This window comes from Chironomus tepperi, unplaced genomic scaffold (genome assembly GCF_022539635.2).
Source record: "Chironomus tepperi strain 1889 unplaced genomic scaffold, CSIRO-AGI_Ctep_v1 contig_137, whole genome shotgun sequence".
NCBI classification, from domain to species: Eukaryota; Metazoa; Arthropoda; class Insecta; order Diptera; family Chironomidae; genus Chironomus; species Chironomus tepperi.
In genome coordinates, this window is record NW_027226259.1 from 369,052 (window position 1) to 391,719 (window position 22,668).

Genomic DNA, 22,668 nt, shown 5'->3' on the forward strand with positions numbered 1-22,668 from the left:
TTTTCATGTAATTTTGAAAACTGTTGTACGGTTCTGAAACATTCAAAATTTGACAGTTAATTATTTCACAAATGGAAGCAACTTTTCTTAATGTAAAACTTTTATTAATCCTTTAAATAGCTAATAAAAAATGAATTTAATTATTAATTGCAAGTTTAACTTTTGTTATATCGCCGATTAAATTAATTATTGCCACAAGACTGTCGATTTCATCTCGTTTCAGCTTTTGCTCCTCAACAGATTTGACATACTGCATTATGTCAATTTGAAGTTGTAATCGAATTTTGTCATCATCAGACATTAGTTGTCTCTCATCGTTAACAATTGATGATGACTGTGATTTCTTTAAATTCTTCAACCTTCTTAATGATTCCTCAGTTCTCTGAACGGATGTTAGAACTTCACTGACTGACTGATAATACTGGATTGTTAATTTACTAAACAGTTCTTTTAATATCCGTTGAATGACATCCGGTTGATAATTTTGTGAATATTTTTGCATAAAGTCATCAATGGGCTGTAAAATCTGATCAACGTATGGCAAGTGCTTTGTTGGAACCTCACGATTTGTTTTTCTAAACAATCGAGGAATGTCTTGGACGTTTTTAATAGACTTGAGACACAAAATCATCAGTTTCTTCATTATTTGATTCTCAATATTTCTTTGGCATTCACTAAATGCATTCTGTGGTGCTTCAAAGCACTTTTTAATGCTTGACATGTCCATTTTATCTTTAAGGACGGAATTTTCTTTCAACTTCTGATGAAGCAGTTCCTCAATTTGTGGAAATTTTAATATTAAGAATCCAATGTCTCGATAAAAGACTGAATAGAATGATTGAAGATCAATTTTTAGTTCCTCACTATTTTCTGATGTTTGCTTAAGGACATCTTGTGTCCATCGTACAGCTCGTGATATAAGTTGAAGAGTTAATTTAAGGAAATTTGAATAAAGCTGATCTAAAAAGATTCCATCCTTCCAACATGTTGCAATCGAGTTAATGACTTCCACAAAAACTTTTACTTGCATTTGATTAGAATCTGATTGCACAATCATTGTGTCCCAATTTATGTCACAGAACTTTTCTAAATTTGTTGATATTTCTTGATTCCTAATTTGAAAATAAACTGGCAAGTTCCAACGCTTTTGGAATTTTCGATATTGCTCATGGTCATGAAATTTCTCAATTAACACTGGATCATCAATAATCATTTCAATTCGTTTAAGAAACTCCATTGTGCACTTGAACTTTTGATAGAATTGATCTGGAAGTCCAGGATTGAAAATGGAAGTAAGATTAGTTTCTAGTCGTTCCTCAGTAGCACTCCAAAAACTATTGAACAAGAAATTGTATCCTTTAACTTTTATCGTCTTTCCACGAGTTAGACTCAGTAGCTGTTTCATTTTTAATGATACAAAATCTAAGATCTGATTGTATATTCCAGTCAAATTTTCTGGATTCTTGTGCAAGTTCTTTTCACTGATTATATTTTCCATATAAGTTGATGTCTCTTTTCGGAAAATGTCTTCAGCTAATTTACATTTGTCTAACGTATAGTAAATTCTTAAACATCTTTCTAGTTCATTTGATGACGAATTTTGGTCTAGTGCTTGTAGAAAGTATTCATTTAAATTATTTAATAATATTACTTCTTGCTCATCTATTAACGTCTTTTCATTGGAATTAAGGAAGTGATGACAATACTTAACATTAAATTGTAGTTGAATAAGTTCCAATGCGACTCTTTCCAATATAATCGATCTTTCCTTATCATCACTACTTAGTGAATCCATTAATTTCTGTATTTTCTCTAATGACTTTCTGGATGTCTCTAAGGAACTAAGGCTTTTTCGGATCTGTCTAAATCGACGTTTTTCGTTTAGGCACTCATTGATTTCATTCATACAATCCTGTAGATTTGTTCTAACTGTCAGAATTTCCTCTCGTAACTGAATTAATGGATCTTTCAAGACGTTGATTGATTTATCTAAATTAACAAGATTCGATGATAAATTCACAAAATCAGCATAATCCTCATTAATCAGCTCTATCATAGCCGATCGTAGGATCTTAAGATATATTCCTAGATCATCTCGAAACGTCTCTAAAGTCGCTGAATATCGATAATTGTGTAAAAAATCATCCACAGAAAAATTTGTCTAGAATTAAATGTCATTTTTATTGATATTAGCTTGATTTCATAGAATTTCTTAATGCATACCTTAAAGAACTCATTAGAATCAAAGCATAACTCAGTAGAGGACGATGGAATATTAAATAAATTCATTTTTAATTCGATTTTTTAATTTTATATTATTTTTCTGCCACGAATTGATCTTAACTTCCGCGCTAGATTCTCAGTTTTCCGGTGTTCAAATATTTTCCGTTATCAATGTGTATTTTAAATTGAACATCGGATATTTCATAATAGATCAATAAAAGTACTTTAATTAAGCATAAAGCTGACATATAAAGTCAAAGAATACTAGAAAAATCTGAAATAAAAATTCACGCGCTGAAGTTCAAAGTTTTGTTCAAAAAAGTTTCCAAAATTCATAGTTTTAAAGGGGCTCGGACAGCAGCAACAACAACAATTTAGCCTTTCAATTGAAAATAAAATCACTAATTAAATTGTAGCCAAAATGAGTACACCTAAAGTAGTAAAAATAAGTGTAGAGTTTAAAAAGAAGATGAGGCAGGAGTTTGAGCGTTTGAAAACGCTTCAAGAATCACAGGAAAAGGAGATAATCGTGGATACTTGGGTTGAAAATAGGTAATTTACATTGTTCCTTTTGCCGCTCAAATGTGCATACATGCAGTTCATGGTCGTTCATTAAATTTTTCTCTTCTTATTCCATAGAAAACAATGTAAAGCAAATGTTGAAGAGATTTTGGAGCGTTTAAGCAACATTAATTGCACTTTTCAGGATAATGTTTTCAATCCAGAGCATAAAGACCATTTAAAGAAAGCAACAATAACAACTCATGATGGAAATAAGCAGTCTGTACCAACATATGTCCTCTCAAATGTCATTCCAATACCTAATATGTGTGCATGGGCACCAGTTCAACAGAATTTTATGGTCGAAGACGAAACTGTAAGTTATTTTAATTCATAAGTCTGTGCCTTTATGCTGATTGCTGTATATTTTATAGGTTCTATACAATATTCCATACATGGGAGATGAAGTTCTTGACAAAGATTCAGAGTTTATAGACGAGCTTATTAAGAATTATGATGGAAAAGTTCATGGCGATAATGACGAGGAATTCATTGATGACAAACTATTCGTAGACTTAGTTAAAGCAATGATTCCATTTCAATCAAAAGCTGTTGAAGTTCCTGTAATTAATAAACCACTGACTAGAGAAAAAGAGAAGGAAATGAAAGAAGATTCCGACTCAAATACATTGCAAGATGCAGCAAAAGACAATAGTGATTCCAAAGACCAGTTTCCAAGTCAAAATATTTTCCAAGCAATTAGTGAAATGTTTCCAACTAAAGGAACTCCAGAGGAGTTGAGACAAAATTATATAGAACTAACAAAGAGTGTTGATCCAAATCGTCCACCAGAATATTGTACACCAAATATTGATGGAGTTAATGCTGAATCTGTCAGTCACGATCAAACTTTGCATTCTTTTCATGCCTTGTTCTGCAGACGATGCTTTAAGTACGATTGCTTCTTACATAGATTGTCAACTAATCCAGGACCTAATTTACAAAAAAGAAAAGGACCTGAATTGGAAGTTGTTGAGGAACCTTGCAGTCCACAATGCTATATGCATTTGGCTGTTCAACAGGCTAAAACTTCAACTTCTGAAAATAGAAAAAGTAAAAGCAATGCTGATGAAAAGAAAAAAGAAACAAAATGTGAATCAATGGTTAATTTTGATACAGCATTAGATGCTGATGATGTTTGGACTGGATCTGATCAATCTTTCTTTCGTGTATTACATCGCTGTTTTCTCAACAATTATTGTGCTATTGCACGAGGTTTACAGACCAAAACATGTCAACAAGTTTATGAATTTGCACAGGAAGAGCTTAAACACATTGAACCGTTAGAGCTGGGAAAAAATGCTTCACCGCCCAGAAAGCAACAAAAGAAAAAGATTAACACAAAATTGTGGACCATGCACATCCGAAAGAATGCTAGGAAGGAAGCGAATGCAAACAATGTATATAATTATACACCGTGTGATCACAGTGGTCCATGTCAAGCTTCATGTCCATGCTACGAGAGCTCAAATTACTGTGAAAAATTCTGTAATTGTTCATCGGAATGTCCAAATCGCTTTCCTGGGTGTCGTTGTAAAGCACAATGCAACACAAAACAATGTTCTTGCTATTTGGCTGTTCGTGAATGCGATCCAGATTTATGTCAATGTGGAGCTCATCAATTCCATTTGAATAAAATGACATGCAAGAATGTAAGCGTGCAACGTGGATTACGTAAACATTTATTAATGGCACCATCGGATGTAGCAGGATGGGGAATATTCTTGAAAGATGGAGCTCAGAAGAATGAATTCATTAGCGTAAGTAGAAATTATTCTGTCATTAGAATTGACATAATTAATGACTTAATGACTTTTGCATTTTTTCTAACAGGAATATTGTGGAGAAATTATATCACAAGAAGAAGCAGACAGACGAGGAAAAGTCTATGATAAATATGCTTGTAGCTTCTTATTTAATCTCAATAATGATTTTGTTGTTGATGCAACACGAAAAGGTAACAAAATCCGTTTCGCAAATCACAGCATAAATCCAAACTGTTATGCCAAAGTCATAATGGTTAACGGGGATCATCGAATTGGTATTTTTGCAAAGCGCATCATCCAACCAGGTGAAGAGTTATTCTTTGATTATCGTTACGGTCCGACAGAACAATTGAAATTTGTCGGCATCGAGCGTGAAATGGAAATTTTGTAAACCAATAGTTACACTGCCATGCCTTATGTCTATCTCATTTTGAGCAATGAGCTGCCAGATCAAACTGTGCTGATGAAAAATCTGAATTTATTTTTTAATCTTTTTTTTATTTAAATTTTTTTATCAACTAGACTCTAGTAATACATAATACTTGTATTTACCTAAATTAGATTCTATTAATTCTATAACTTTACTTATTCACTTGACTTTTGCATATACGTAATAATAAAAGAAATTAAAAAGTATCAAAAATCATCTTAAATTTAATTAATAGCTGCTTTTAAAAAATATAAAGTTCGTCAATCTGAAATCAATTACATGCTGTATCATTGAGAGATTTCAGATTAAGGATTAAAAGTATAAATTATTATCAGTCACTTATTTTAGAGAGAGAATGTGTTTACTTGCTATTATTACATAAAACTCGCTATTAAGTACTTGAAACTACCATTAAGATGTAAATAAATCGACAGATGATTTAGTAAATCGTCTTTAAATGCATGATAAAGTTAATTGAAAGCCTGAGGCCGTTTATGGCAAGAGGCGTGGATTAAATCTTCCCATAAACAAGATAATTCCAGTTGGATTATGTCGCACGAAATAAAGGAATGGACGATCAAATCGTAGTCGTGGATTTTCGGGTAATCTAGCTTGTCGTGGACGAAGTGGTAAAGGAACATTCATGTATCGTGAATCATATATGGGATCATAAAACAATGATTTATATTGCATCGTTCCATCAACTGATCCCATTTCAAATCGTGCTTGTTCTTCTTCATCCACAAATTCTCTCTTCAATGATGGTGATGGATAAATTTCAATATGATGAGAATCTCCAATCTTGTCTTCACCGCATGTAGTAAATTGATTAATTTGCATCATATCGGAGAAGTACAAGTCACTTGACGATACTCCAGTAATTCCACGTAAATCAGCTTTGTCAGAATCAAACATGTCTTTCAATCCCATTTGTTGTAATGCATAAGTAGTATTGATTAATGATCGATGTGAAAATCTTGGAATTTGAACTTCAAGTCCTGGACGTTCCATAAATGTTGTCAATAATCGTCCCCAAACATCATTTGATGAATCTAGGAACGCACTTTCTAATCTTTCTAAATTATCACCAGGCGAAAGACTTCCTTGTTGACCTGGCATCACTAAAATTGTTGATTGTAAATCGTCACCAAAAGCAACGGCTGTAGCGTCTAAAATTGGATCATAGCCAGCTGTGAAACCTCGTCGAAAAACTGCCGCAGGAATTGGAACTAATCGTCGTTGTCGTATGGCTGGTGAAACTTGGAAGAACATCTCTCCATCTCTCTCGTTGAATAAAGTTCCCGAACAGTCAGTCTACATATTTAAGTATTAAATAGGAAATTGCGATAGATAAATAAAACTAATTAAAAAACTCTGTCAAATTAGCACATACCATAAAAATGTTTGCCGAAACAGCAGCAAGTGGTTCGTTGACCCAAATATTGTTGGTTTTAAGATACTCTTTTATTTTATTATATGTATGTCTTTTAACTAGCAAATTAGTTCTGCGTCTCAAAATATCATTTACCACATTAAAGTTGACTTCTTCAACATGTGCGCCATAAAATTGTTGTGCCTTCTCTTTAAAGTATGGAAGAAGCTTTCCTTTCGTTCGATCACTATACAATTCTCTTGCAAATGCAGCAGCAGCAATTCCTGAATTACGCGATTGCTCAACAGATTCAGAAATGTTTCGGAATACGACGTGTGGATTAAATGTTACTGTGTCATCCAGACGCAACAAGTCATTCATCTCTCCCGATGTTTGTCCGCGTGCACCGAGGAAAATCATTGATAAAGTAGATGTTAATGCAAATGGTGAAATAACGACGCTTCGTGACTGACTTATTCCATCAGCTGTAATTGACTTCCAGAATGTAAATGCCAATTCATTGCATAATTTCGAGAAATCACTCAAGTCTGAATTTAAATTAGCTGTACTTGCTGTTAATCCGAGATTTTCTTGTGGACTAGTGCTCAAATCAATTGTTTGTATAATCGGTTGTCGGGTATGGACTTGAAATTGCTGTGCATTCTTAATCGAATTTTTGATTTGTTGTACATTTGCAGCTGTCGATACAGTCGTTTTGAATTCAATTGGTGTCTTTGCTGATGATGAACTGATTGTGGTTGGTGGCTTCGTTTGAACTTGAATTTGAACTAAATTTTCATCACTTGCCATCATTATTGGTGCTGATGTCATTTCTTTCGTAGCTTTCTCTATCAATGGAACACGTTCTGTTAGTGGTTCGTCCGTTTTCTCATCGGTGCTCTCATGTTTTTCAATTACAATTTTTGTCGCTTGTGAAGGAACAATGTCGGGAAGTGAACTTGATTTTGCAGTTGTCGCACGTTGAGCAGGTGAAATTGGCTTTACGTTCTCATGCGTATTATTTTTGGTCTCATTTAAATTCGGACTGGAAGTAGTCGACATCTTCTTTGTTGACATATCTATGCTCTCGATTTTAATGAAATTTCCTTCGGTAATTGGAATTTTTGTACTTGTCGGAACTGCCGGTGTCATGATATTTATTTCCTCTAATGAGTCCTCCTTTCTTATTATACTCAATTGAACCATTGGATTTGAACCATCTTTCTTTAATTGAATACCATTATCTTTGTTCTTGTTATTGTTTTTTATGGGAAATTTTGGCAATTTCTTTGTCACATTTGGTACTTTATAGACTGTGGTAGTAGTAAAATCTTCATCGGACATTGTCGTTTCCAATGTAGTTGGTGCTTCATCATATTTTTCCGTTGTCATTTCTTCTTGAAATTCTATAGTTGTATCTTGAAATGCTTCACTGCTCATTTCAATTAAATGTTCGTTTCCCCTCACAGGCAAATTCTTCTCCTCTTCGTGATTTTCTGTAATTGCTTTTTGTGTAGATGTACTTTCTGGTTGTTCTTTTGGAATAACTGTGGTTCTTGAAATTGTATCGGTAGTTTCATCACTTTCAGTGTCATCATTTAATGTATCAGATAGGCTATCAGCGACAGATATCAAGCTATTTGCAATATTAGATGTAAGTGTAAAGTCTGTATTTATGTCTGTCTGAATTGTCTTATCAAGTGTTGATGAGATCTTTGATATGGTGCTTACAATCTCATCACTCTCTTCACTTTCCATCGGGACATTAGTTTGAATAGTCTTATCAAGCGTTGATGAGATCTTTGATATTGTGCTTACAATCTCGTCGCTTTCATCACTTTCCGTTGGGGCATCATTAATGTTAGTCTTTAGATTTTTCTCCGTACTTGCATCCTCTCCATCTTCTTCGCTATTTGATGATAATCCAATTGCGTCTAAAACATTACCAACCAGATCAGCCGGTGTCTCATCTTCTTCTTCTGTATCATTATCTTCATCAGAATCTGTTAATGGCGGGAATGTTGTGGTAAATGCTTCATTTTTCCTCTCGCTGATTCTCTTTTCGCTCGTTACAAATTGTTCTGTTGTAAATTCGCCAAGATTATCATCAGTTGTTTCCTCAACTGAACCGTCACTCACGTAGAAAAATGTTGTAAATTCTTGCGTTGTTGGATCTTCAGTCATTGTTGTTGTTTCTTCTTCAGAAATTGATGATACCGTTGTACTGTCTATTTCACTATAAATTTTGTCATGATGGAAGGACGAAGATGATTTTTCTTCGATAATTGGATGCACTTTTTTAATCGTCTCAAATGTACTCGTCTCTAAAATATCAGACATAGGAGATTCTGTTGTCGTGATGGAATTCTCTTTAACTAATGATAATGACTCTAAATCATTTGGTATAGAACTCAGATCTTGATAATGATAAAGTAATTTATTTAATTCATCTAATGATGGTTCTATAGCTTCAGGCGTCGTTTTACTTGTTGTCTGTGGCAATTCTGTAACTGTTGTGGACGGTTTCATTGTGGAAGCTTTCGTTGAGCTCACTGTAGACACTTTTACATAAGATTTTGTTGTTGTCTGTGGTGATTCTGTACTGACTGTTGATGTTTTTCTAAGTTCTTGTTCTTGTATCATTTGCTCAATAACATTCGAAAGTGCTTCACTTAGAATTGTTGAAATTGTCGTTTCACTTTCTTCATTGGCCATAACTGTTGTCGTTGGAGGCATTTCTGTTGAACGTTGTGTGATTCTTGTGAATACTAATGGAGCTTTTGTAGTTTGTGTTGTCTTCTTTTTATTAAAACTATTTTCCAATTGTATTTCAGTCTCATCGTCATCATCAAATCCGAGAATGTCAAGTTTCTCAGCATTTACTTTATTTTTCGATTTATTTTGTTCTAGTAAAAGCTTCTCAATTGTTTCCACTATTTCATTATTTTCCAACAATGAAATGGAATCTTCTTTCGAATTCACGGTTGTTGTGATCTTTTCAAATGTCGGCTCATTTTCCATTGTTGTCATTTCATCCATTATTGGCGCCTCTGTTGTGGGAATATCTTTCACTATAGGCTCTTGCTCATCCAAATATAATTGATTATTAACAAATACTTTGTCAGGCACGTGATTTATGTTGTCAGTCTCCTGCTCTACAATTTGCATTTTTGTTGTAGTTTCTGATTGATCCTTTGTTGTAGATGAAGTCTCTCTCATGTCATTATCGAAAGGTTTGAATAAGTGATTTAAATTGAAATTATCATTTTGAAGTGAACCAATAATTTGACTGATTGCAAGGTCTTGGCGGATTTCCTCAGATGATGGTTGTTCGGCACTTGTAGTTTCTTCATTTATCATTTCCATTACAGTTGTTTCGGGCATTTTTGGTTGTTCTGTTGTAGTGAAAGTTTCTAATTTTATTGGCATTAATGACATGGTTGTAAACTTTTCCGTTTCAGTCGTGATTGGTTGAGAACTTGAGAATATAGTAGTTGAGCTGCTTGGTGCTTCAGATTCTGTAGTTGTTGTCTGTGTTGTTAATATTGTTGATGGTGATTTTGTAAATATCTTCGTTGGGGGTGCTAACGTTTCTATTTTGACAACTTCCATCATTGTTGGTCTTTCTGTTGTACTCGTAATGATTGAAAGAGTCGATAAAATCGTGCTTGGTGCGTTTGTCGTTTTCTCAAAATTACTTTCAATTTTATTTTTATTTTCCTCATTCTTTAACTCGATCATTACAGGCTTCATTTCAATCTTTGTAATCTGAGAATCTTTAATCAATGAGCTTGCTGGAACTTTTTGGAGTATGGATGATGTCGTGCTGGTTTTCCTGATATTTGAAGCTGTGGGCTTCTTAACGATCTTCTTAGTCGTTGTTCTAGTTACTGGAGACCTAGTTGTACTTTCAGATGTTGTCGATAATTTTGTGGTTGGATATGGACGGCTTGTAATTAATACAGTCTTTGTGGTTTCATCTACTTCATCTTTAATTGATGGTATATTATTGATTATGGAAACAATAGGTCGTCTAGTTGTACTTCTTACAGCTAAATTTGTCGGTTTTGCCTTTACAGTTTGCTGTTTTTTGGTGGTGCTTGATGTAATTGGTTTTTTCGTCTGTTGAGTTGTTCTTCTTGTTGTTGTTGACGGTACTGCTGTAGTTTTAACAATTTTTTGCTCTAATTTTGTTGTTTGTTTCTTTGGTGCTGTCGTTGTTCTAGTTGTAGAAACTTTTTTCGTAACAGTTGTAGTCGGCTTCTTACTAATCGGTTGTCTAGTCGTTGTCGTACGTTTTGTTGTTGTGGTATCAATTACTTCAGCTTCTGGAGTCATATTGATTGGAACTTGTGGCAATATTTCATCACCTGTATTTCCAAAAATTGCAGGTAAAATCATAGACCATGACGACGAGACGTTAGGCGTATCCAGCAATTCAGTTGGAATAGTCGAAATATTTTTGTTATTCTCCATTTCACGACTTAATACATTTTGAACCGTATCGACAATGTCTTGCACTTTTGTGTCAGAATCGTGATTTGAGTTTGTTAACGGAATAGAATTGAGAATTACGGATTCATTCGGATCATTATCACCACTAATCAATGCACCGTTACCATTCGCAACAATACTTTGAATCTCTCTCAATGTCATCAACCTTTTAACAAGCTCGCCCTTTTCGTTAAATGTATAAAATTCATAACGATCTGGATTCAATAAATTTATCGGACTTGCAACCTGTGGTGGAACAAATGGTCTCGGTACTGTCTTTCCAACTGCATCAGTAAATTGAGGTTCCTCATTCCCATTCATTATCACACTGACGGAAGTCACGACACTAATAAATATTTGTTTATGATTGCAAAAGTAAGAAAATAAATGAAAATTTTTATGATATCCATTAGTCATGATGAATTCTTGAATATTTTTTACTCATTTTACCTCTGTCCAATGATTTTCCTTGATTTATCACTATCGGTTTCTGGCACGTTCGACAAATCGCCTGGTATTGCTGTCGGGTGTGATATTGAAAGTCTCAGCGAGACCGCAAGAAGTATAATTATTCTCTTCATTGTTGACAAGAAGAAACTAGAGTAAGTGACAAAAAGAGTAAATTATCAATCATTAAATCCACATAATTCCCTTAATTGGTACTTTAAAGTCATATTATTATGGTTTGATTGCCTAAATAATTCCACACATATCATATTTACAAAGTTTATGAGGCACACAAAGCCATTGCCATTGTTATTCCTAGAGAATTTTCTCACGAATCAGTCAAAAAAAATGTTCAGATTATGAGCATAAACAGCTATTGTATTTAAATTTCATTTTATTTTGATCCATAAAAATTTATTTATAGAAGCTTAACTGGAGCGATTAATAAATCATCATATTAGAAGACGTTTCGAATGGATTAGAACAGCAACAGATGCGTGAGAAAATAGCCAATGTAAATTATTAATTTAACACTTTAACACAACTTTACTATGGCTATAAACGAAGTAGGAGACACTATTGGAGTGGCAAAACAACGTTGTTAAATGTTAATTACTCGCATACATGAAGAGTACATGAAGATCTCCGTTAATGTCATAAAAAGATGCACAAGTAGCCACCTACTGTGATTGTTAAGAGCGCATATCAAGTATGTAGAGTTCAATGAAAGCACTCAAGAACTTTTTAACAAATAACTTGAAATGGCTACCAATTTCTTTTTATTCCCAAAGCTGACTATCTGATGAATTAATCTAGCCTAAAGGCAGGTAGGTAAGCAGTCATTAAGAAGAATAATTTCTAATTTGTGTGTGGCTTATTGGCGCGGCGTTAAATCACCATGATTATCTTGATCATTAGTGTGTGAAAACATTTCAATATTACATGACATTAATGGATGATGAATAGATTTTTAATTCTATTGCCACAACCACTTAATTTCCATCATTTTTGTTTTATGTCTCATTTTTATGAGAGAATTCCATCTGAAAAGAGAGTGAAGAAATATTTGGAACGACGCGTGATATTTTACAGTGTGTATATCATTAATAATTTATCTTTTTTCCTTGCCGATGTCGCGACTGGCACAATTTTTCCCAAAAAAAAACAGCACAAAACAAAGATTTGAGGCTGTGTACCGATGACAGATTGCTCTACTTTACTCATCCATCGTCGTCATCAGCATTGAATTATTCGAGAATGTAGTTATGTATAATTTTTTTGTATTGTGCGTGCACAAATAATTGAATGGATGTACTCAAGGAATAAAGAAGAAATTCACTTAAAACTATAGGAGAGAAGAAGGTATTAAATGGATATCAAGAAGAAGATTGGAATAAAATTGAAATTCATGATGATGAAATTATTTCTTCCTCCTCTCTTATTTCATTCACAAACAATTCAGTTTCCATTCCAGCTGTTTATTTAGCAAGTGGGAATAACGGAATTGCCTTTATATATTCTTTATTTTTATTTTTGTTTGCTTGCTACTTTTATTCTTAATATTTTTTTTCTCTTTCAACAATACTGATGAGTTGCTGCTACATACATTCAGTAGAAATAATCTATTGTTGTGTCAAGATATATTAAAGTATCAAATGAGTGCCTATACATCTTGCAAAAAAGAAAGAATATGTGTGAATATGCCAATAAAAATTCATATTCATGTTGATTTCTTGATCACGTTTGTTCCAGTGACATTGTGTAAAAATAGAAATGAACAAATGAGTGAAATGATGTCTATGGGATTGTGTGTCAATTCCGATAGCACAAAATTATTAAATATAGTATTATTGTACAAGAATCGTATTTTTACATCTCGTCCGTGCCACATTTCGAATAAAATGAAAAGTAAATAATCAAAGTGAACCTGTGGAGCTTTGGTCATGCAGGCACACAAAAATTTATCTCGAATCTCATAATATGGGTAATTAGATTCGTTGCCTCGAAGCTGTGTAACATGCACGATTTTTCATAAAGATTTGATTGCTTTTATATTTACAGAAACAAGTCGTTCTTGTGTCCATAAAGTCGAAATTTTAATTGAGCAATCAGATTCCGCGAATATTATTGTTACTTATAATCCCTGAAGTCGTCATCATTTATTTACAGTTTTGACGCTTTATTCCAATCAAGTGTGTATCAATCGAGGAACTGACCGAGAAAACAGGTTCAGTGAAATTTGTATGATATTATGGATGATTCAACATTATTGTCCTAATCGGTAATCTATTGGATCTAGATCTAAAACTGTAAATATCACAAATTGTCGCTAATTTAGGCAAAACAGCCTTAAATCTAAATGTTAGTCTGATTGAAGCAAAACACTACAAATCACAAATCCCAAGATGTCTATCACATCCACAGCAGACATCAATTCAAATGGAAAATTTTCATTGACTGAGCTAATTTCTTTGCAACAAAGATAGAAGAAATTGTCGATAGAATTAATAAAAATGGCAATTAATTGTGCAGTGCGTCACAACATAAACTCTCACTTATCATCAGTTATTTTATAGATATAAATTTTCTTAAGAGATCTGCTGAGAATCACTAAATAAAACTCGATCGAATAATTGCAGTAGAGGAAAAACAATTTATTTTCCTTTCTAAGAATTTAAATTGTACACATGGATATACTAATAGTCAGAAGATATTCTACATTATAATTAGCAATAGCGAAACAGGTTCATCCGTTCACTGTTTGCCGCAGCGTTTAGATCTTTAGTTTTTGTCGTGCTTTTTTTTCGTAAAACAAAATTCTTTTCTATGTTTCTCTTTCTATACAGCAAGTAAAGACGATGGACGACGACAACAGTCACAAAATTGTAAGAAATGGAAAAATTTATTCTGTTTTAGTCGACGATGTTAACAACATTTTGCTGTTGCAAGAAGAAGCATTAATCGTAGCTTTTTTTCTACTGCCTCTAATGAAAACGAATTACGGAATAATTGAACAGCGCAGAGAGCGATTGAATCACTTGAACTTGGACTTCTTTTCATAATTTATTCTTCATCTCACTTCCTAATTATAGACGGTGAGTGTATATGCGTTGAGAATTAGATTTCGATAGAATCGGATCAATGACTTAATCCATTAGTATCTAAAGAAGGAGAAGAAAGAACTAATTATGAGTCTAAAAAAAGAGTTTATTCTTTTTCGATCTTCATTTTTCGCTGCTTACTGCTTATGTATCCCATAAGAAGATCATTAACCCCTCATCTTCTCCCGATCATGGATGATTATTAAATTCTTTTTATTAAAACACCATTCGCGAGGTAAATGCTTGCTTGGGATTATGTGCTGATTAGATCGCACTTTATGCTACTCTAGCTTTTAATTTAAGAATATTCCAAACTGTAGAATTCTAGAATTAATGCACCTGATCTGCCTCCAATCTCAATTTCCAATGTTCAGCACAATAAGAATTCAAATTCCGTTTTTCGATAATCATCAAGACGAATAAAAAGTAATAAAGCAGTGCAGTAAAAGAATGAACAATCATGTTCTGTGTCTTATGTAAGAGATTTATGCACTTCCTTTCGATCGTCAATGTTTTATTGAAAGAAAATTGAATTGATGAATTTAATGCGACCTTCAGCATATTAATGACATTGAATTGACGTTGGCTTGACTCGGATAATTTACAACAGCATGAGAAAATAAAGGCACACAAAAAATATTTGTAAAGCACAGAAAGGCTTTTTATTTGCTTTACTTAAATGAGCTTGAACTACTGCCTTAAATATGAATCTTTTTTGTGTACATTTTCTAAGACGTGAGAACTCCTACATGTTATGACTTTTTGCGCAATTGGAAGTAATTAATTATTTCTTTAAATTGTTCATTTAAGCTTTTGTTGATTTATTTAACGCAAAAAATTATATTTCTCACATATGATGGATGGGATTTAGAAAGATGCTGACTGGAGAAACATTAAAAAATTTCATTTTAATTGTATGGAATTTAAGACTTAAGAATGGAATTAAATTTCTTCATAGTTAATTGTTGGGAAATTAAAAAGATTTATATGTGGTAAAGAGGCAATTTAGCAGGTCAAGATTTATTAAAGTAGCTCGGTGAAGAAGCTACAATTTCACTCACTTTAAATAAATTCACTTTTAATGTCCTAAATTCTCTTTTTTTAATATGTCCACTTAAAATTCACTTTTTTTACTTTTCTTTCACTTCAAAAATTAACATTTTTAAAACATTTATTTGCTCTTGAAGTCAGTCATTGAGTTGTCTTGAAGAAAACTTTTTCCTTCGTCTGACTCACTCCCATAGATGATTCGTCTACTTATTATCTTTATTCTATGTTGTTTAACAAAATAATTGAAAATTTTTTCTTTACTATTTATTTTCTTGCTCTATTCCTATTACTTCTTCTATCTAAGCTTGCTTATGCTTCTTTTATTTTTCCTCGAGACGTCTACTCAAGTCGAAATCCACGGTAAGACTGTCGAGACTTCCGAGAGTTTCTTTCCATTAAGTCGACAACGTAAGAAGGTAAGAATGAGAGATATTGAAATAATGTTGCTGATTGAATTTTTCTCATGATATACTTATATTCATTTTCTTTTCTTCTGCCTGCGCCACTCTCTTCTTTGCTGGATTCTTTCTTTTACTATTTCGCACATCTTTTTGTTATTTTCTTCAATGAATCTTATGAATCAATTTTTCTTTCTTCATTATCGCGCCGGTGTTCGGTGTTCATTATTATTATTATTTTGAGAATCCAGGAAATCACTTTTCAAGATACAAGGCCAAGTGCAATAAAAAATGTTCAAACCTTCAAGAGTGAAAAATATGTGTCCTTCCCATCAAACATTCTCTGGTTGATTCAATGTCTATAGTAATGAAAATTTCTGCTTGATTAAATGCACGCCCTTCTATCTGGCCAAATTTCATCCCACAATTGTCATCAATGCCGTTGAATACAGGTAAGTATGAAAAATGTATAATAAAAGGTCCGAAACAATAAATAAGATCTTAACGGTATTAAATCATGTTCTGTTCGAGTTCTTTCCAATTTTTCTTACATTTCAATTTATTTTCAATTTTAAACGCAAATTTCCATTTACTGGATCTTTCTGGAGTAGTCAGAATGTCTTTATTGGAGTCGATATGCATTATATGTTGCAGATAGATTGTTTGATTATAGAAGTGGGCATGTATGATTTAATGATGATGCACACTTGCATGACCTAGGATGTTAATGCAACATTACCAAGCCTTAATTTGTGCATCGTGATCTACAAAAATTCACAAAAATATAAATTTGGTCGCACTTAAAATCCGAATGACTTCCTATTGCCATTTAACTCAACTTCATAGTAATTAACTAGTTCCTACTCTACTTTTACAGACTCTTCTTACCCAAATAAGCTTTTAAGACTACGTTTCAATTTCATTGAACTCATTTTAGAATCGTTCTATCCATAAAAATCCACCTGAGATCATAAAACTTGCTACTTCATTTCATGTACAATTTTGTACTTACGATTTATTTTCCGACAGCTTCTTTCTCTTTTTTATTTCGCAATAAAATCATTTGTCTGAGCAAGTATATAAATTATACGAAATATTAAATACAGTTTGAAGGATTGAAGTGCAGCTGCGATAAGTGATATAAACAATTTTATGAAATACTCTACATCAAAATTTCTTTATGGCACCAACAACTCTCATTTCCATGAATTTCTTCATCGATCGATAATATTTTATTGAATTTTATTATAGGCGATTAATCTTCTATTTAAGGTAAATATTAAGTTAACCTTTATTTCGCACAATTAATCAATTTTAGGTCAAATTTATAGTGATGGAAGAAATTGAGTAAAATATCTTTTATTTAAGCTCTATGTGGCATTCTTCTTTCATTCTCTCTTCACCGACTTTAGTCATAAGCTTTCCTCAGTCATGAATCACAATTTAAATTAGCCACAAAATTTCATTTTCTTCTCCTTTATTCGTTCTTTTAGTGCCATTTTTGGCATGTGATCTCATCAGTTTTGATCACTTTGACTTTTGATGCCAATCAGCATGAGTAAAAGTAGTGATTTTTATGAACGATGAGGGCTTCAGCTAAAATTATTGATTTGTTGTGTATTTATTGACTGCTAAGCTTTCATTTAGGTACGCAAGTGTTTTTAGGATGTTGTTAATGAACTTGATTGAGATGTTTGAGGAACTCAACTTTCAAAATCTTTGGTAATGTCGTTGATGTACCTTTTCTCGAGAAACTAGGAATGTAAGTTCGAGTTTAAAGGTATATTCTAACTTATCAGCTAGCAATCTACTAAGAGGTACGCGCCTCCTCATTCATATTGTTCTTATAAATCCTACACAGAATCTGCGCTTAAAAGCACCATCATAAAACTTGCTGATTTGCTTCCCTATCGTGTCAGATAAATAAATAGATACATCTGACTGCTTTGAGATGGAAATTAATTAGTTGTTATGTATATATACAGTTATTATCACACGTTCAGTGTAAGAATGAATGATTGATGGAAGTAAAGCATAAAAGAAATTGTGTGTGATGAATTATTCAATCTTTTACTTTTTGTAGCTTTTTTTATATTCCTTCTCATCGTTTTCGTTCATTGATGTCGATGGAAGCTGTTGAAAGCGCAGTTGGATAATTTATGAATGTGTGACTTTATGTGATTTTTCCTATGTCTTGTCCATGTTCTTTGATACCTTTCCATTCTTTGCAATATCCATTCACTGTCAATTTTTAATCTCTTGGATCTTTTTTTAGTATTCTCATCTTTTATTTTTATAAATTTAATATTTCACATCATCATCATCATAGATACACAGATAGATAGATGGATGGATAGATGAATTGTTAGAAGGCTCGTAACACTTCTTTTCTATGTCAGTAATATCACGAGTTTCTTAGCACATTTCACACTCGACACACACAATTAACCATTTTTTAGCATTATAGTCTATAGATTGGATTGTTGAACAGAGTATTAGAATCTTGTTAGTCGAAATTGCTCACTTATGAAGGCATTAAATATTAAATTAGCCGGATAAATTACATAAGTATCTTTTCTACTCAACTCTGCTCAAAATAAATAGAACTAGAAATACCTATTGTTTTTAACTGTCTTAATCTATGCTGTGCCTGCTGGAGGTTGCGTGTTTGCCAAAATTGCTACCAAAATTCGAATGCCATGCTCAAAAATTCGGTTCACTTAATTCTTTCAAAATTAGGAATTTATCTTCATTAATAACCTCTGTCTCTCTCAAGTCTGTAAAGTTTGAGTGTATTATTAGTTCCCAAGAAATAAACGCAACGGCACTAACTATTCTGAACCATTCAATCTGATTAAAGAGACTCATATTGGATTCAATTTGTGCATCAATAGCTTAATGGCTCAAATCCCGTAAAAAAACTTCATTAAAGCTCTTCTAATCGATCATAATTCATAGACGCTGTATTATGTTTTATGGGAAATCATAAATAGATTTTATGGTCAATTAATTGACTATCAAATTAAAGAGTAAATCTTTCACGAAAAAAAGAAGTAAGCCTTTAACAAGAATTGACGATGAGCCAATAAAAGCAATAACTGTTTTCAAGTAACAGTATCATACTTCAGAATTTAAATTAATTTACTTACAAATTATGGAGAAAAAGAACTTTTGTGCATCATTTTTCCATTACTGTATGTCTTCTTTCTTACATTTCAACTTATCAGCATGATGCATCGTTTACAACACGTGATAATTGAAAGTTATTGTACAAATATAACTGGAATATTACGTCAACAGACATACAGATCCAGTGTGGTCTTTCAAATTGTTAATTAATGAAGTTCAGGCTAATTATTCATGAGATTTCAAGATGGATAAAATGCTACGTACCTTTTACTAATCCTTCCATTTAATGCCTTCTTTCAAAGCATTCTATTTGCAGTTTTAATCAAATTTCCTTTTATTTATTTACACAATTCTCAGCAATCATTATTTTCAATGCTTATATTTGAGTAAACATCCAGTTAAAGTTTTTTGACTTTGTTTCTTGCGGAGATCTCATAATTTAATACTGATTCGTATTGAAAACTATAACAAAAATTATTTGAAACGATTGCTTAGTTAAATTAATTAACAAAACAGTTTTTATTAGAGAAAATATTAATTTTCACAAAATCTATTTTATGGACAAGATAGTCATAGATGTTCTTTACCTGCGTTTAATATATTCAATCTTCGAGTTTCTTTCAGTTCCTTTTATGCTCTCGTGCTGTTCTATTCAATATATTAACCGTTAATAAAAATATTTAAACTGCGCATGCGCAGAAGGGTTAGAACTTTGGATGTTGATCTTTGTGTTTAGACGTAAATTATTTAATTTTATAAAATTCTCATCGATTTCATTGACAGAAATGAAAGCAAGTACTTCAAAGGCTGCTAAAAATAGAAAGCATGTTGCGGTAAGTTATGAAGATGACAAAAAGGAAGAAGAAGATGTAGGAAATAAGAAAACAAAAATTGCACCAAAAAATTGGGAGATAATCTTTAAAAATATCAAACAAATGAGATTAGAGCATAAATCACCAGTGGATACAATGGGATGTGAACAGTGTGCTGATAAGAAGGCTAGTCCTGCAAATCAGCGATTTCAAATATTGGTCGCATTAATGTTATCAGCACAAACAAGAGACGAAGTGACATTTGCAGCATGTCAACGATTGAAGTAAATTCAGTAACTTGATAAAATTCTTTAGGGAACTAATGATTTATAAATTCACAGAGAATATGGATTTACACCAGAAAGTATTGCAAATGCTGACCAAACTAAGTTAGAGGAGCTACTCGCACCTGTTGGATTTTATCGTACAAAAGCTAAACATATTAAACAGACATCACAGATTCTTATTGACCAACACAACTCAGACGTACCTAATGACTTAAAAGAACTATTAAAATTGCCTGGAATAGGCAAGAAAATGGCAAATATAGCATTATCAAGTTGCTGGAACAATATTGTTGGAATCGGAGTCGATGTTCATGTCCATCGAATAGCAAATCGATTGAATTGGGTGAATACTAAAACTCCTGAAAAGACACAAGATGAATTGGAGAGCTGGCTACCACGAAATTATTGGAAGGAAGTAAACTTGATGTTGGTTGGATTTGGTCAGTCAGTTTGCACGCCTAAAAACCCTAAATGTGGTGAATGCTTGAATAATAAGATATGTCCATCTGCATTTAAGGAAGAAAAAGGAAATAAGAAGAAGAATACAAAGGCATAGTATGTAATGTTTAAAATTCCTTGTAGTTTTATTTTTTCTCTGCCTTGCATTGATAAAAGATTTGAATGAGTTATTGGATGATGAAATTTGTGGATAATTTTCAGGATATAATTTCATCATCGTCGTCTTTCACCTTTAACAGCCGCAGCTTTTCTATTTGCTTTCTTTTCATCACGATTAGCTTTTTGTTTGGCTCTATCTTCCTTATCCTTTTGTTTCTTTTGTTGCGAATCTAGTCTTGCCTGGTCGCGTTTTTCCTTTGCTAATTTTTGAACATCTGACTTATTGGTATTTTTCTCCAAATCTGGATCAACGTCATCTGATTCCAGTTCCTCATCATCATCATCATCTTCCTCTTTAAATTCAGTTTGTGAATAATTTGCAAGAATTTGTTCCTTAATACGCCTCTCTTCTTCAGATAATTGATGCTTTTTATAGTTTGAGGCTTGCTGTGACAATTTCGCCTGAGTTTCTAACATTTTTGCAATGTCCACTTCTTCCTCTTTCTTGACTTCCTTAGGTTTTGGTGCTCCATGTGCTTCAACCCATTTTTCAAATATTTCATTTACAAACTTTTCAGTATCAGATTCCTGTTAAATTCGGTTATAACTTACTTAGAATTACAAAACGTGAGGAAATATATTTGTAACTTACAATTAAGGAACTGATTATATCAGTCAACGTTTCTCTCTTCTCCTCCTCATCTATGCTATCTTCAAGGATACCAACAATATAACTTAAATACACGCTTACATCAATCTTTAATTCCTTTAAACGAGTTTTTAACCAATTGTCAAACATTTTTTTATTATTTTTCTCTTCCCTCTGAATTTTTCTAACAAAAAAGGCTTTAAACTGCACGCTTTTGATTATATGTTTACTAGATTTTTGCAGAGATAGCTGTGTTCTTCAAGTGAATGTCGTTGGTCACGTTTCTGAATTTTAAAAATATCAACGGTTTTGAAAATTTTGAATTTTATGCAAAAATTACAAAAATTGTTCAAATTTTTTAATTTCAGTAATCCAGATGAATAACAACTTGTTTCTAATGCAAAATGTTTTATACTGAGTATATTACTGTTTGATGATTACCTGATAACTGTCGAAGAATCGATTAAAACATTGATAAACTTGAAATTTAAGAAACTATCCATAAAAGCGCAAAAAACAGGTAAACAAAAGGAAAGACGGCTGAAAAGTTGTGAAAGATACAAATTTTAAGTTTCGGTTATTCAGTTTCATTTTTAATTCGATTTTGAAATTTGCTTTCATAAATTCGTAACCGATTTTTCTTCATCATTCTGGTCTTATTCGTTATGTGCTTCTTATTTTTCGATCCTTGCTGTACTTTTATTTTTCTTCCATCTAGTTCTTTTCCATCAAATGTCAGGCCATTCTATAAATATATAAAAAAATTAATATTTTTAAATTATATATGTCTATTTTATGATAACTACCTTAAATCCTTCAAAATCCTGCATCTCAACAAATGCAAAGTGGCTAAGACGTTTCTTGGGTATCCTTACTGATTTTAATGCTCCACAATCGGCAAAGAAAGCTTCTAACATTGTTTTTGTAGTTTCTGATGATAAATTTGACACGTAAAGGATGAATCTATTGTTGGTTCTGACTGGTTCCTCTTCAACCACTTTTTGCTTCTTCCTTTTATCAAAAGGCTGTTCTGTTACTTTTTGTTTCTTATTATTTACAGCAGCTGGTCCATCAACTGGATTATCTTTCCTCTTCTTATCATTGGGTAACTCTTTAGCTAGTACACATTGACTATCTTCTTTGATTTGTTCCTTGATATCATCGATAACTTCCTCTTCCGATTCAGCACTATCACTTTTCTCTGAATTATCGGATTTCTCTTCTTCTTCGAGATAATTATCATCGTTTTCATATGTTGAGCGCTTTACTTCTGGCTTAATGTATGCCTCAACATTATAATCTGAGTCTGAATCACTCATTTTTATTTACTTGCAATGCTGGTTGTTGGATAAATGGATGTAAACAAACTCACGTGTGAATGAAATGGATTG

At 32.6% G+C, this 22,668-nt stretch overlaps 6 protein-coding genes across 6 annotated transcripts; 2 read left to right on the forward strand and 4 right to left on the reverse strand.

Annotated features, from left to right (window-relative positions):
• Positions 1-78: 78 nt before the first annotated feature.
• Cog2 (conserved oligomeric Golgi complex subunit 2) lies at positions 79-2,351 on the reverse strand. Its single transcript, XM_070636917.1, has 2 exons — positions 2,224-2,351; positions 79-2,161 (listed from the first exon to the last, which is right to left on the reverse strand). The coding sequence occupies exons 1-2, from the start codon at positions 2,287-2,289 to the stop codon at positions 137-139; spliced, it is 2,091 nt and encodes a 696-aa protein (XP_070493018.1). The 5' UTR covers positions 2,290-2,351; the 3' UTR covers positions 79-136.
• A 229-nt stretch (positions 2,352-2,580) lies between these two features.
• Positions 2,581-5,155, forward strand: E(z) (histone-lysine N-methyltransferase E(z)). The gene is made up of 4 exons (XM_070636918.1): positions 2,581-2,775; positions 2,863-3,100; positions 3,159-4,544; positions 4,618-5,155. The coding sequence occupies exons 1-4, from the start codon at positions 2,645-2,647 to the stop codon at positions 4,939-4,941; spliced, it is 2,079 nt and encodes a 692-aa protein (XP_070493019.1). The 5' UTR covers positions 2,581-2,644; the 3' UTR covers positions 4,942-5,155.
• A 69-nt stretch (positions 5,156-5,224) lies between these two features.
• Positions 5,225-15,807, reverse strand: LOC139087939 (uncharacterized). Its single transcript, XM_070636916.1, has 4 exons — positions 15,456-15,807; positions 11,297-11,443; positions 6,374-11,192; positions 5,225-6,294 (listed from the first exon to the last, which is right to left on the reverse strand). The coding sequence occupies exons 2-4, from the start codon at positions 11,425-11,427 to the stop codon at positions 5,473-5,475; spliced, it is 5,772 nt and encodes a 1,923-aa protein (XP_070493017.1). The 5' UTR covers positions 11,428-11,443; positions 15,456-15,807; the 3' UTR covers positions 5,225-5,472.
• A 3,845-nt stretch (positions 15,808-19,652) lies between these two features.
• Nthl1 (Nth-like DNA glycosylase 1) lies at positions 19,653-20,642 on the forward strand. Its single transcript, XM_070636910.1, has 2 exons — positions 19,653-20,067; positions 20,125-20,642. The coding sequence occupies exons 1-2, from the start codon at positions 19,688-19,690 to the stop codon at positions 20,624-20,626; spliced, it is 882 nt and encodes a 293-aa protein (XP_070493011.1). The 5' UTR covers positions 19,653-19,687; the 3' UTR covers positions 20,627-20,642.
• On the reverse strand, positions 20,631-21,490 carry LOC139087936 (coiled-coil domain-containing protein 43). Its single transcript, XM_070636913.1, has 2 exons — positions 21,281-21,490; positions 20,631-21,216 (listed from the first exon to the last, which is right to left on the reverse strand). Exons 1-2 carry the CDS (start codon positions 21,425-21,427, stop codon positions 20,743-20,745), a joined length of 621 nt encoding a protein of 206 aa, XP_070493014.1. The 5' UTR covers positions 21,428-21,490; the 3' UTR covers positions 20,631-20,742.
• A 358-nt stretch (positions 21,491-21,848) lies between these two features.
• Positions 21,849-22,668, reverse strand: LOC139087935 (nucleolin-like). The gene is made up of 2 exons (XM_070636912.1): positions 22,084-22,668; positions 21,849-22,022 (listed from the first exon to the last, which is right to left on the reverse strand). Exons 1-2 carry the CDS (start codon positions 22,594-22,596, stop codon positions 21,855-21,857), a joined length of 681 nt encoding a protein of 226 aa, XP_070493013.1. The 5' UTR covers positions 22,597-22,668; the 3' UTR covers positions 21,849-21,854.